The sequence below is a fragment of the Cetorhinus maximus genome, unplaced genomic scaffold (genome assembly GCF_964194155.1).
Source record: "Cetorhinus maximus unplaced genomic scaffold, sCetMax3.hap1.1 HAP1_SCAFFOLD_138, whole genome shotgun sequence".
NCBI classification, from domain to species: Eukaryota; Metazoa; Chordata; class Chondrichthyes; order Lamniformes; family Cetorhinidae; genus Cetorhinus; species Cetorhinus maximus.
This window is the reverse complement of record NW_027596135.1, coordinates 180669-193155: the sequence shown is the minus strand read 5'-3', so window position 1 is coordinate 193155 and position 12487 is coordinate 180669. Positions and strand designations below refer to the sequence as shown.

Here is a 12487-nt window from a genome sequence, read left to right as displayed (position 1 = left end):
GATGTCAATAGCAGCAGGATTCAGTGATAGTAAAACCATTGAATGTCATGGGCGATGGTTGGAATCTCTCTTGTTGGAGATGGTCATTGTCTGGGATTTGTGTGACACGAATGTTACTAGCCACTTGTCAACCCAGGTCTGAATATTGTCCAGGTCTTGCTGCATTTGGACATGGGCTGCTTCAGTATCTAAGTCATCGCAAATGGTGAACACTATTAGCTGATGATTGCACATTGCCACTTCTGACCTTACGACAGAGGGAAGCAGCTAAAGATGTTGGGCCTAGGACACTATGCTGAGGAACTTCTGCAGCAATGCCCTGGGACTGATGATTGATCACCAGCTATACCTCAGCCATCTGTACTAAGTATGACTGTAACCAGTTGAGATTGGGTCTCCACCACACCATCCCCTCACCCCAACTAAAAAATTTGTCCCCATCAGGAATCTTGGCGTGTCCACCACAGGGCCAAGAGAGATTTGCATTAATGGTGTTCAAGCCGATTTCAACGTCCAGCAAGACCCAAGTAAAACCGCTGCAAGGTTACAGCCTTTGGCCAAGCACCCATCTTGCAGAAGCCAACGGGCCCAGTATATATTTCCAACATTGCTTTAGACATTCAAAGTGCACGACATCCGAGGTGCTAATTTAATTTAAATTATTTTAATTAGGAACTAGCAAAATACACCAGCCAAACCACGGCATCCTTGACACTCTCAAACTTATCTTAATTTTCAGAGCACGCACTGGAAAACTGGCTCGAGTGCTGCCTTTCTGTAAGTGGCTGCTGGAAGGCATATGAAGAAGCACGTGCAACCTCACCTTCACACAGGAATCAGGGGTGGAAGGGAGACAGAAAGCCCAGCAATTGCAGCAAGCCCCCCACGCCTTGCAGCAGCTAGTTACGGCAAAGCAGCACCGGAGGCCCGCTCTCCAGCTTGCACTCTTAAACCAGGGGGCCTGTCCCCCGTCCCATTCTTCAGGTGCGGGACCTTGGCCAGCTTCTCTAACTCTGCTGGCGGAGCAGAGACATCGGGAGGGAGCGTACAGGCCTCCAAACATATAAGTCTGCCCGACCCTTCAAGCACCACCTGCCCTGCACGTGACACAGTCTGCCGGTCGAGCATGGAGTTCTGAGGTGGCGTGAAATCCATCAAACCGGAGCAGAAGCTGTCTTCCTGGGAGGCTCCTACCGTGTTCCGAGTGGAACAGTTGCTTTGGGAGTCTGGTGTCGGGCGTACGATCGAAGAACGCCCAGCGGAGCTGGTTTTGAGTGATTAACACCTCGGTGGTGGGGACGATGGCTTGGCAGAGGACACTGCTGTTGGGCCACCTATCCTGCCACCGAATTTGGAGGATCTTGTGAAGGCCCTGCTGCTGGTGACTCTTCAGTGCGTGGAGGTGTCTGCTGTAGATTGTCCAAGCCTCTGGAGTACATAGGAGCATGGGGGGGGTGGGTCACTGCTGCTCGATAAACCATGATCTTCATCCCGGGTTTGAGATCCTGCTCCTCAAATACTCTTTCCCTCAGTCGGTTGGAGGCGATGATGAGTGTCATCGTCCAGGAGAACACATGGGCCGTGTCTTGGCATCCACTGTACGTAAGAGTTCTGCATGAGCTGGACACTGATTCCATCCATCATTTAACCTCCTAAGAAAGAGCCATCAGCTGAGATCGAGCCTAATTCTACCTTTGTGTAATTTTTAGATGTGACCCATGCTTCTCTCCACCTTTCCAATTGAAAGGATATATAAACACGTGAACATCATCTCGTCCCATCATTATTACTTAGACCACAGGTCTTTGCCCTTGTAAAGTATATCGATGTAGCTTTTTAGGCCTATCTGGGAAGCTGAAGTGTCTAAAACTGGGGTCGATCTTGTCCTTGTAACCTGGCATTGGCCTCTTCCTCAGGCACGATGCTGCCTTGTCTAAGTTCAATGCCATTTCCCCCAACGCATTGAGATCTGAACGGTTTGCTCCCTTCCATCGTCCTAACACTTGCACAACTCTTCGTATCATCTGTCAACTTGTGGGTTATTCTTCCAGCACCAGCGTCTAGGTCATTGCTAAAGGTAGTTTAAAAAAAAAACAAACGCCCTAATGCCCATAGCCACAGGATTCCAGTGGTAACTGGTCTCAAGTGGACTGGGGACCATCGATATTACCCTACAGTTTTGTATCCTTTTAACCAGATCTTAAAAATTGGGCTCCAACCATTTGGTAGCATCCAGCACTGTGTATGAAACTGCCTGCCAACCATACAGCTTGGGAGGTGGCTATTCAGTCCATCAATGATGCAGCAACGGTTTTGCTAAATTGGTCCCTGGGATGAGGGAATTGTCCTAGGATGAGAGGCCGAGTAAATTGGGTCTATATTCCCTGGAGTTTAGAAGAATGAGAGGTGATCTCATTGAAACGTACATGATTCTGAAGGGGTTTGACAGGGTGGACTCAGAGATTGTTTCTGCTGGTCAGGGGGGGATCTAAAACACGGGGGCACAGTCTCAGGATAAGAGGGCGATCATTTCGGACTGAGGAGGAGGAGAAATTATTTCACTCGAAGGGTTGTGAATCTTTGGAATTCTCTAACCCAGAAGGTTGTGGATGCTCCACCATTGAATATATTTAAGGCCAGGAGAGGCAGATTTTTGGTCTCTCGGGGAATTGAGGGATATGGGGAGCAGGCAGGAAAGTGGGAGTTGAAGCGGGCCGAATGGTCTACTCCTGGCTCCTATTTCTTGTGTTCTTACTTTTTCAGACAGCACGTTCCAAATTCTAACTCACTATGGGACGAAAATGTACCCCCACTGGCTCATGTGCCAAGTATGAGCCTTTCCAGTTGCGGAAACAGTTTATTTATGATCGCAAACTCAATTTTCAATACTTTTATTAAACCTCCTCTGCAAGGAGGAGGACAAGCGCAGCCCTCGAGCAGAGGTAAACTCCGTGTCTCGGGCTCTGCTCGGCTTCTAGCACCCAGCAGGAAACGCTTAAACTGCCCCTATGTATGACAACCCCGTCCACCATTACAAGTCGCCCATTAACAACTTGGAGCTCCCGGGCCCCGAGAGATTCACCTTGCCCCACTTTTGACGAGTAAGCTTTCACACCCCCCACCCTGAAAAGAAAGGTTAACCACCAATGTCAGTCCCGAGGGGCTTGTTTGTGGAAAGAAATAAAATTGGGCAAAGCAGAGCAAAACCAGAGGCTGTTCATCAGAAACGAATTAATAATACATGGGGAGGGGAGAGTGGGCGGAAGGTAGGGAAAGGAAACCACATTCAAAATGAGTATAAGGGAAGCCATGAAGGCACATTCACTCTGCCTCAGGTTAACGCAGCTGTTTATGATACAGACCTCGCAGTCAAACATTAAACAAAAAAAAAATCAATAGCGCTATTTTACAGACTACTTAGCGCCCCAAGGGCATCTGAATCCTGGTGATAAAGTAAACACAGTCACGTTATGCAACAGAGGGGATTCCAGGCAAGAGCTTCAGCGGGGAGGTGGGTGCGGGGGAAATCCACTTCATCACACAGCAGCCGCCACGCGGCAGGGATCTCCCTCAGCACAGAAGCACCATGAGGGCTGCGGCAGCATGTCGCGTAAAGCAACGACCCTTGATCACGACTCAAGCCACACCAGGAAGTGCTTACGTTCGGCGGGGGTGGGGAGGGGGGGGGGTGGGGGATCCCCTTCAGCAAATGTCACCCAGGGCGTGCCTCAAACACAGTCTCGCAGGAGAATCCTCCAAACTGTGCCAGCCATTTCAGTTAGAAAAACAAAGACGTGGGCCTTGAGGCAATGGAGCCAACATTCACTAGCAGTTACCTGGCCCTCCTACGCGTGAATAACAGCACTGTTAAATGCACAGCGTGAAGTCCAGCTAAGTCCAAGGGGAGCGGGAAGGGTTGAGAGGGGCAAGTGCGGTGGATGGAGCAGACAGCTGGAGTGTTGCACAAGAGAAATTTATGGCACAGTTTACATGATTGTTTGCAGTCTTTCATAGCTATGAAAAGCATTTTAATTGGGCAAACTTAAAGCAAAGCTCTTACTGCTTATGGATTTCAGTACTACTGTTCCTTATCTTATCTCTATTATCTTCAAAACAGGATGTGGGTGACAGTGGCAAAGCTGCATTTGTTTCCAGTCCTAGGTTGCCTGCTGAGCCTTCTTGAAGCAGTTCAGAGAAGGTTGATTCCTGGGACGAAGGGGGTTTGTCTTATGAGGAAAGGTTGAGCAGGTTGGGCCTGTACCCATTGGAGTTTAGAAGAATGAGAGGTGATCTTATTGAAAGGTACAAGATTCTATGGGGGGCCCGACAGGAGCTGAGAGGATGTTTCCCCGCATGGGGGGCGGAATCTAGAACTGGGGAGCAGAGTTTAAAAATTAGGGGTCTCCCATTGAAGACAGAGATGAGAAGGAATTTCTTCTCTCAGAGGGTCATTAGTCTGTGGAATTCTCTTCCCCAGAGAGCAGTGGAGGCTGGCTCATTGAATATATTCACAGAATCTCAGTGCAGAAGAGGCCCTTCGGCCCATCGAGTCTGCACCGACACGTGAGAAACACCTGACCTACCTACCTAATCCCATTTACCAGCATTTGGCCCATAGCCTTGAATGTTATGACGTGCCAAGTGCTCATCCAGGTACTTTTTAAAGGATGTGAGGCAACCTGTCTCCACCACCCTCCCAGGCAGCGCATTCCAGACTGTCACCACCCTCTGGGTAAAAAGGTTTTTCCTCACATCCCCCTCTAAACCTCCTGCCCCTCACCTTGAACTTAAGTCCCCTTGTGACTGACCTTTCAACTAAGGGGAACAGCTGCTCCCTATCCACCCTGTCCATGCCCCTCATAATCTTGTACACCTCGATCAGGTCGCCCCTCAGTCTTCTCTGCTCCAACGAAAACAATCCATGTCTATCCAACCCCTCTTCATAACTTAAATGTTTCATCCCAGGCAACATCCTGGTGAATCTCCTCTGCACCCCTTCCTGTGCAATCGTATCTTTCCTATAATGTAGCGACCAGAACTGCACACACTACTCCAGCTGTGGCCTCACCAAGGTTCTATACAACTCCAACATGTCCTCCCTACTTTTGTAATCTATGCCTCGATTGACAAAGGCAAGCATCCCATATGCCTTTTTCACCACCCCACTAACATGCCCCTCTGCCTTCAGAGATCTATGGACACACACGCCAAGGTCCCTTTGTTCCTCAGAACTTCCTAGTGTCATGCCGTTCATTGAATACTTCCTTGTCAAATTACTCCTTCCAAAGTGTATCGCCTCACACTTTCCAGGGTTAAATTCCATCTGCCACTTATCTGCCCATTTGACCATCCCATCTATATCTTCCTGTAGCCCAAGACAATCAACCTCACTGTTAACCACCCGGCCAATCTTTGTGTCATCCGCAAACTTACTAATCCTACCCCCTACACATGTCGAGGTCAAGGTCGAGTTCGACAGATTTCTGATCGACAAGGAAGTCGAGGGTTATGGAGGGGGAAAACAGGAAAGTGGATTTGAGGCCACAATCAGATCAGCCATGATCTTATTGAATGGCGGAGGCAGGCTTGAGGGGCCAAATGGCCAACAGCTGCTCCTGGCTCTTGTGCTGCTGCAAGTCCACTTGGCGACGGCGCATAACAGGATATTGAGCCAGTGACAACGAAGAACAGCGGCGTACATCCAGGTCAGGATACCCATGTGACAAGAGGGGAAATCGTGGGAGTAATGATGCTACGAAATATAAGAAATGGAAGCAAGAAGTGGTCATTCAGCCCCTCTAAGCCTGAGCCGCCATTCAGCAGGATCATGGCTAATATTTAACATCAGCTGCACTTTCCACCTTTTCCCTCGATTCCCTTACTGCCCAAAAAATATATCAATCGACCACTGAGCATCCACAACCCCTGGTGGCAGAAGGTGCAGGGCTGGGAGGTGCTACCCAGGCAACCACAGGTGTGCGAGGGAGATGCTGAAGTGTGCGCCTCACCAAAGGTCATGGAGCAAAGCAGGGGGAAATGGCACTGATGTACCAGTCAGCCACAATCTAAGTGAAGTGCAGGCTCAAGTGGCCGAATGGCCCGACCCCTGCCCCTCGTTTTAGCACATCCGCAGTCTGCACTGCAGCCAGTGACGCTAAACGCAGTCAGATATTCTGAATTAAGCAATTTTGAATTAGGGACATCCTGCACTGGAGCAAAGTTACTTCCACCTCCGAGCAAAGGTCAAACATTTCGGGAGACAAAAACGACCAGCATGCGCAGAGATGGCGGGCTCTTCCTTAAACTGCAAACTCACCGCTTCAGTTGGCGTTTTCTTCAACTTCGTTCTGTCGACTTTCATCTTTCCTTCTTGTTTCTACAGTCTAGTTCTGTGAAGAAAGGAGAAACGTTTGAACAAGCAGCAGGCTTTGATCATTTTTGTTTTGAAGAAAATAAAACGCACGCACAGTATTTCTTTTTCAAAAAAAATAAAAAGAATATAAGACGACGATGACCTGCAAGAAGTTTTTAGAAACCATTTGGAGAAGTAAAACCAAAGAACGCATCCACTTCTGATTTTGTTTCCTGCACCATGACTGCAACCTGAAATCATGTTTACGTTTTGAAATTTGTTCTTGGAACTTGCCAAACATAGTGCACATACGCCCAGTCCAGATTGAAGAGTCAGCTATCTAAAAGTCCAAATGCAGCAAGACCTGGATAACATCCAGGGCTGACAAGTGGCAAGTAACATTCACGCCACACAAGTGCCAGGCAATGACCATCTCCAACAAGAGAAAATCCAAGCATCTCCCCATGACATTCAATGGCATTACCATCACTGAATTCCCCCACTATCAACATCCTGGGGGTTACCATTGACCAGAAACTGAACTGGACCCAGCCATATAAAGTACTGTGGCTACAAGAGCAGGTCAGAGGCTGGGAATTCTGCGGTGTGTAACTTTCCTCCTGACTCCCCAAAGCCTGTCCACCATCTACAAGGCACAAGTCAGGAGTGTAATGGAACACTCCCCACTTGCCTGGATGAGTGCTGCTCCAACAACACTCAAGAAGCTCGACACCATCCAGGACAAATCAGCCCCGCTTGATTGGCACCCCATCCACAAACATTCATTCCCTCGACCATCAACGCACAGTGGCAGCAGTGTGTACCATCTACAAGATGCACTGCAGGAATTCACCAAGGCTCCTTAGACAGCACCTTACAAATCCGCGACCACTACCACCTAGAAGGACAGAGGCAGCTGACGCATGGGGACACCACCACCTGGAAGTTCCCCACCAAACCACTCATCGTCCTAACTTGGAAATATATCGGATGTTCCCTCACTGTCGCTGGGTCAAAATCCTGGAACTCCCTCCCCAACAGCACTGTGGGTGTACCTACACCACATGGACTGCAGCGGTTCAAGAAGGCAGCTCACCACCACCTTCTCAAGGGCAATTAGGGATGGGCAATAACTGATGGCCTAGCCAACCAAGCCCACATCCCTTGAATGAATTTTTAAAATTGGGTACGGCTGACAAATTATCTTTACTGAAATCTTCCCACAGTCGTGAACCAGTTACTTGCTTAAAATTAACAATCTGGCTACTTTCACAATTGGCTTTTACTAATATATTCAGTTACAGAAGTTGGTATGGTTGGGGTTTGAAGATTTGCCTTCTGGATTGCTCGGCCAGCGCAAACAAAGCTAGACTACCACACCCCAAGAAGGTTGACAACGGGAGAGGTGACTACAGGTCGCTAAAATTTGCCAGTGTGCTAACTCTGTGAGCCTGCCTCGCACGGGTACGTGTGCAGCGTACCTGAGCAGCACTTGCCGAAATACAGCCGGCTACCCTTTGGATCTGCCTCCGTACTATGCCCAGTTTTGGTCGCGGCACACAGTGGGTGGTGTAGCAGCCTTGGAAAAGGTTCAGGGAAGAGCCACAAGGATGATTGCTAGCTGAAAGCACCTCAGCTATTGCCAGCAGGCTGAAGGGCCTCAATCTGTTAACTTCGAGGTGCTTAGTCACCGGGCTATTGCGAGCGTGGGGCAGGCTTGACTGGCCTCAAACCTAGACTTTTCCTGTCTGGTTTTGTACGGCTGCAACACAGATTAGATTGTAATTTGCAAACAGCGGGGTGACGTCAGGAACGCCACCAAAAAAAGGCGCCCGGAGGAACGCGGGGAGAAAGCCTTGGATCAGGCTGGGCCATCTTATTTTCGCGGGCTCAGCAGGAGAGGAAGGCGCAGGGGTGAAAAGGGTAAAAAAAAAATTAATCAAGTTGACTTTCTATTTTTTTTTAAACTGAATTGTGAAACTGTACTGAACAGGCAAGTTAGCCTACCCACAAGGGAAACCAGAGCCCTGCTGTTGCAGCTTACATTTGCACACCATGGTTCTCTGTGGAGTCCAAAGACCAAACTACCTAATCCTGGCCCACTCAAAACCAAAACCACCTAGGTCCAAACTAGTAGCATTATTAATCTTGAGGCTGGAGGGGCTCATCGCACAAATTTCCCAAGGGCAAAGCTGAATTAGACGGAGTGCTACAATAGTAACACCATTCACCAAACGACGCGCAGAAGTCTTACAACAGTGTTTTTGAGCCCTCAAATCAGCTTTCACATATGTGGGTAGAAACAAGGGTATAAAGCAAAGATATTTTCAGTAAGTCAAGGGTGACCGAGCGGAGTGTGGAGTGGACGGACTGTCAACACACGGGGGGCGGTCCCAAACCGAACCGAATTGGGCCGAATCAGAACAGCACCCAACAAACAAAGCACAAAGCTGGTCCAGGGTTGGACGCGTTTTCACCAACCATGCCACCGCCAGGAGAACGCCCAAGGAAATCTTACATGCTGTCGGGAGCAAAGAAGAGGGAAGGCATCGAGACAAACCAAATTTCAGCGTAAGCGAAGGCAGAACAGACTAGATGAAGTTACGTCGTGCACTCTGAACCTATGTTTTTTTTTTTATACGTTGTGGGTGTCGCTGGCTAGGCCAGCATTTATTGCCCATCCCTAATTGCCCTTGTTCAGACGGCATTTTTTTTTAAAAAAAGAGTCAACCACATTGCAGGCAGGGACGGCAGACTTCCTTCCCTAAAGGACGTTAGTGAACCAGATGGGTCGATATCAGACTTTTAATGCCAGGTTTTTTATCAAATTCAAATTTCACCCGGCACCCTGGGTCTCTGGAATACTAGTCCAGTGACAATACCACTATGCCACCGCCTCCCCCTAGTGTTCCAGAGTTGAAAACAAATAACAGCCTCAATAACAAATCATTTCAGCAAGTATTTGGCCACGAGTAACAGAACAAAGTCTGCAACACAGCATGCACAGGACAAGCCAACACAATTCACAGAGTACAACTTAATTCTGTTCATTGTGCAGAAAACAAAGCAGGCTCCCCACCCCGCTGCATCAATTGAATTCACGCAACTTCAGTTGTGACTGGGCGAATTCTGATACAGCGCGTCAGATGCTGGCTGCACAGGCCGCACTGTACCAGAAACAAGCCACCAAGAGGTCCAACCCCACAACAATCCGTTGCTGAGACAAGAACCACAGGGCTGACCCCGGTCCACCGGACAAAACGGTCACAAAATAGCTCAGCAAGACAGAGGGATGTGCACAGAAATTCAATGCTTCAAATCTAGATGAGCCTGCAGTAGCACCACAGATGTTAGTGTACTTGGTATTGAGCGAACAGGCCTACTCCCTGGAGTTTAGAAGAGTGAGAGGTGATCTCACTGAAACGTTTAAAATTCTTAAGAGGTTTCACAGGGTTGATTCCCCGCTGGCTGAAGAGTCTAGAACACAGGTTTGGGGGGGAGGAGGGGGTTGGTCACAGTCTCAGGCTAAAAGGTCGGCCATTTTGGACTGAGATGAGGAGAAATCTCTTCACACTGAGGGTTGTGAATCTTTGGAGTCCTCTCTCCCAGGGGGTAGTGGATGCTCAAGAGATCGGGATTATTTCTGGACACTGTATGAATCAAGGGATATAAGGCTGAGGTAAAACATCAGCCATGATCTTGCTGAATGGAGCGAGTAGGCTCAAGGGCCCCGAATGGCCTACTCCTGCTCCCAGTTCTTCTGTGGCAACTGAATGTCTCACTGCTCCTGCATCTCGTGCTGAACGTTAAACACTATGCCCCATCACTCTCCATTTAAGTACTGCACAAAAAAAAACACAGCTTAGAATCAGCTGAAAAATCTCTTTTTTATTTTAAAAAAAGCCAGTGTACCCCAACAAACCCCAGTTCAAGCCATGATCTTATCGAATGGCAGAGCAGGCGAGAGGGGGCCGAATGGCCTACTCCGGCTCCTATTTCCTATGTCCAGCTGAACTCTGTTGCCACAGCAATAGCGCCTACACAGAAAAGTACACTCCTCTGTCCATCTCCCGTTACTTCTGTATAGGCTAGTAAACCACCAACAATATGTTTTTCTTCCCTACTGCAAACTCAAAGAAATGCCAATGATAGCATTGGCAGTGAAGTTCTCCGTTATGTCGTCGCAGCGCAGCTTCACACTAGCGGGTCCTTTGCTCAGTCCTGGTGTGTCTCTGGGGTGATCATCAACAGCCTGAATGCTAGGCTGGCCGCCCGCTTGCCGCCTGAAAACTCGATCGAGGCAAAGTCGCGGACCGAATCCACAAATTTCCAGGAAGCTCCGTCCGTGACGATAAACAAATAGGCAAGGCAATCCGGGAGGCAGGGCTCTTTCCCCTCCACGGGTACAATCCCTTCAGCAACTTGGGTCTCCCGACCGGACGGCAACCGGCCCATTTCGTTCACGCGTTCGCTTGTTCGACGTGCGACGCGACCTTAACATCTTTGTATCATGCGACTCCCAGGTCGGTAGATGGCAAACAGGATGGATCTTGGGTTTTTAAGACTGTCCCCCAACTTCGATCATTGTTCTCGGCAGCTGCAGGAGCCACAGCATTCAACCCTCAGCGTGCAGGGGTCCCACAGCAATCGGTAGTGGCGGACATTTAAACAAGCAGCAACTGGGCTACGACTCTCAAAATCCTGGAACTGGAAACATCTACAACGGACTGTCCGGGGTGGGGGGGGTCTTTTCATGGCTCTGACATAGAGCAGTGTCATCTATTATTCATCTATTTTCACTACCAATAAATCCTCTTCAGATCGCAGCAAGGCCACAGTACCCGGACGTGGTGGAGAGCAGCTCTTACGTTACGGTGTGCTTGATGGGGGCAGAGGTGCCCCCAGCCCGAGAACAAAAACACTCCCCACTTGTTAAGCCGGTGCGCACAAGGGTCTGGAAAGATTATTTACAGTAAAACCAAGTGCTTAGGGCAATCTGCAATTAATTTTTTTTAAAAAAAAGTTTCTCTGTCAACTGCAGCAATGACAGCGTGACAGCCAAGATCAACGCATAGAGGTGGGAAAAACACAAAGTGACACCTCAAAGCCAATTTGGTAGCGGGCTACATATTGTCAAACAAATGCAAAAATTATCACCTTCCATGCAATGTGCAAGCTAACCAGAAGCGATTTGCACAAGCGTGCAGCACAGGCAGCTTCCCACATGCAGACTCAGAGCACAACCCGAGTGAATTTAGCATTAAAAAGAGTTACATGCTTAATGCCACTGGTGCTGAAGTGAGTGGGGCATCCCGTTAGCGTCAGGCCACATCAACGTACCCCGGAGTCTGCCCACAGGTGAAACCTGCGAGTCTCCGCACAAATGCGCTGGAATCATTCCTGGTGGCGACGTTGCTAAAACGAATTGCAGCAAACCTCCCCCACCCCCAAACAACAGGAGCGCGATAGAGGGAGAAGCCAGGTCGTTGGCCAGCGTGAAAGCACACCTGTCCACGTGTTGGGCACAGATTAGGCTGAGCTACGATCCCCACTGCCGAGCGCAAATCGCGTCTCAGTTGACAAGGCTGCCAGATCGGCTGCTGGCACCTCCGAGGAAACAGTGAGCTGAACCAGGAGCAGCGAGGGCAGAAAGTTAAAAGGTGGCGCTGCAGAATTCCAGCCGGCACCACGAGGCACTGGTCGTCCCGGCACGAATGAACATCCCCGAGCTGCTACAATGGATTTTTTTTTAATTATAAACATGACGTACAATAGCCTGGAGATGGCTCATAGACGAATATATTCACAGCTGAAGATATCCATTTCCAATGTGGCTAGCACTAACTGCAGACATAACAGTTTACCAGTCCCCGAGTAAGCGGAAGGTGGCACTTTGATTCAGGTCGAGTGGCACTCGGTTCATCAGAAGACGACGGGTTCAATCCTCACAATAATCTAGGCCAAGGCTTACCCAGCCACAGGAGATTTTGGGGTCGCGAGCTCCGAGGCAGCAATGCCGTGGAGCTCGGTCCGAGCACTAACAAGGTCCCTTTAAATCCTTGGGGTTTTTTTTTCTCCATTGGTGGGTACGACCTAACGGACAGATCTTTTGAGGCCCGATTGCTGCTGCTGCCA

General features: G+C 49.2%; 1 protein-coding gene across 1 annotated transcript in view; it reads right to left on the bottom strand.

The window, feature by feature from the left end:
• huwe1 (HECT, UBA and WWE domain containing E3 ubiquitin protein ligase 1) overlaps positions 1-12487 on the bottom strand; it is a 231924-nt gene that overhangs the window by 183265 nt on the left and 36172 nt on the right. The window contains 1 exon segment of the mRNA XM_078534896.1: positions 6317-6389. Within this exon segment, the coding sequence (XP_078391022.1) occupies positions 6317-6361 (45 nt within the window). The 5' untranslated portion in view covers positions 6362-6389.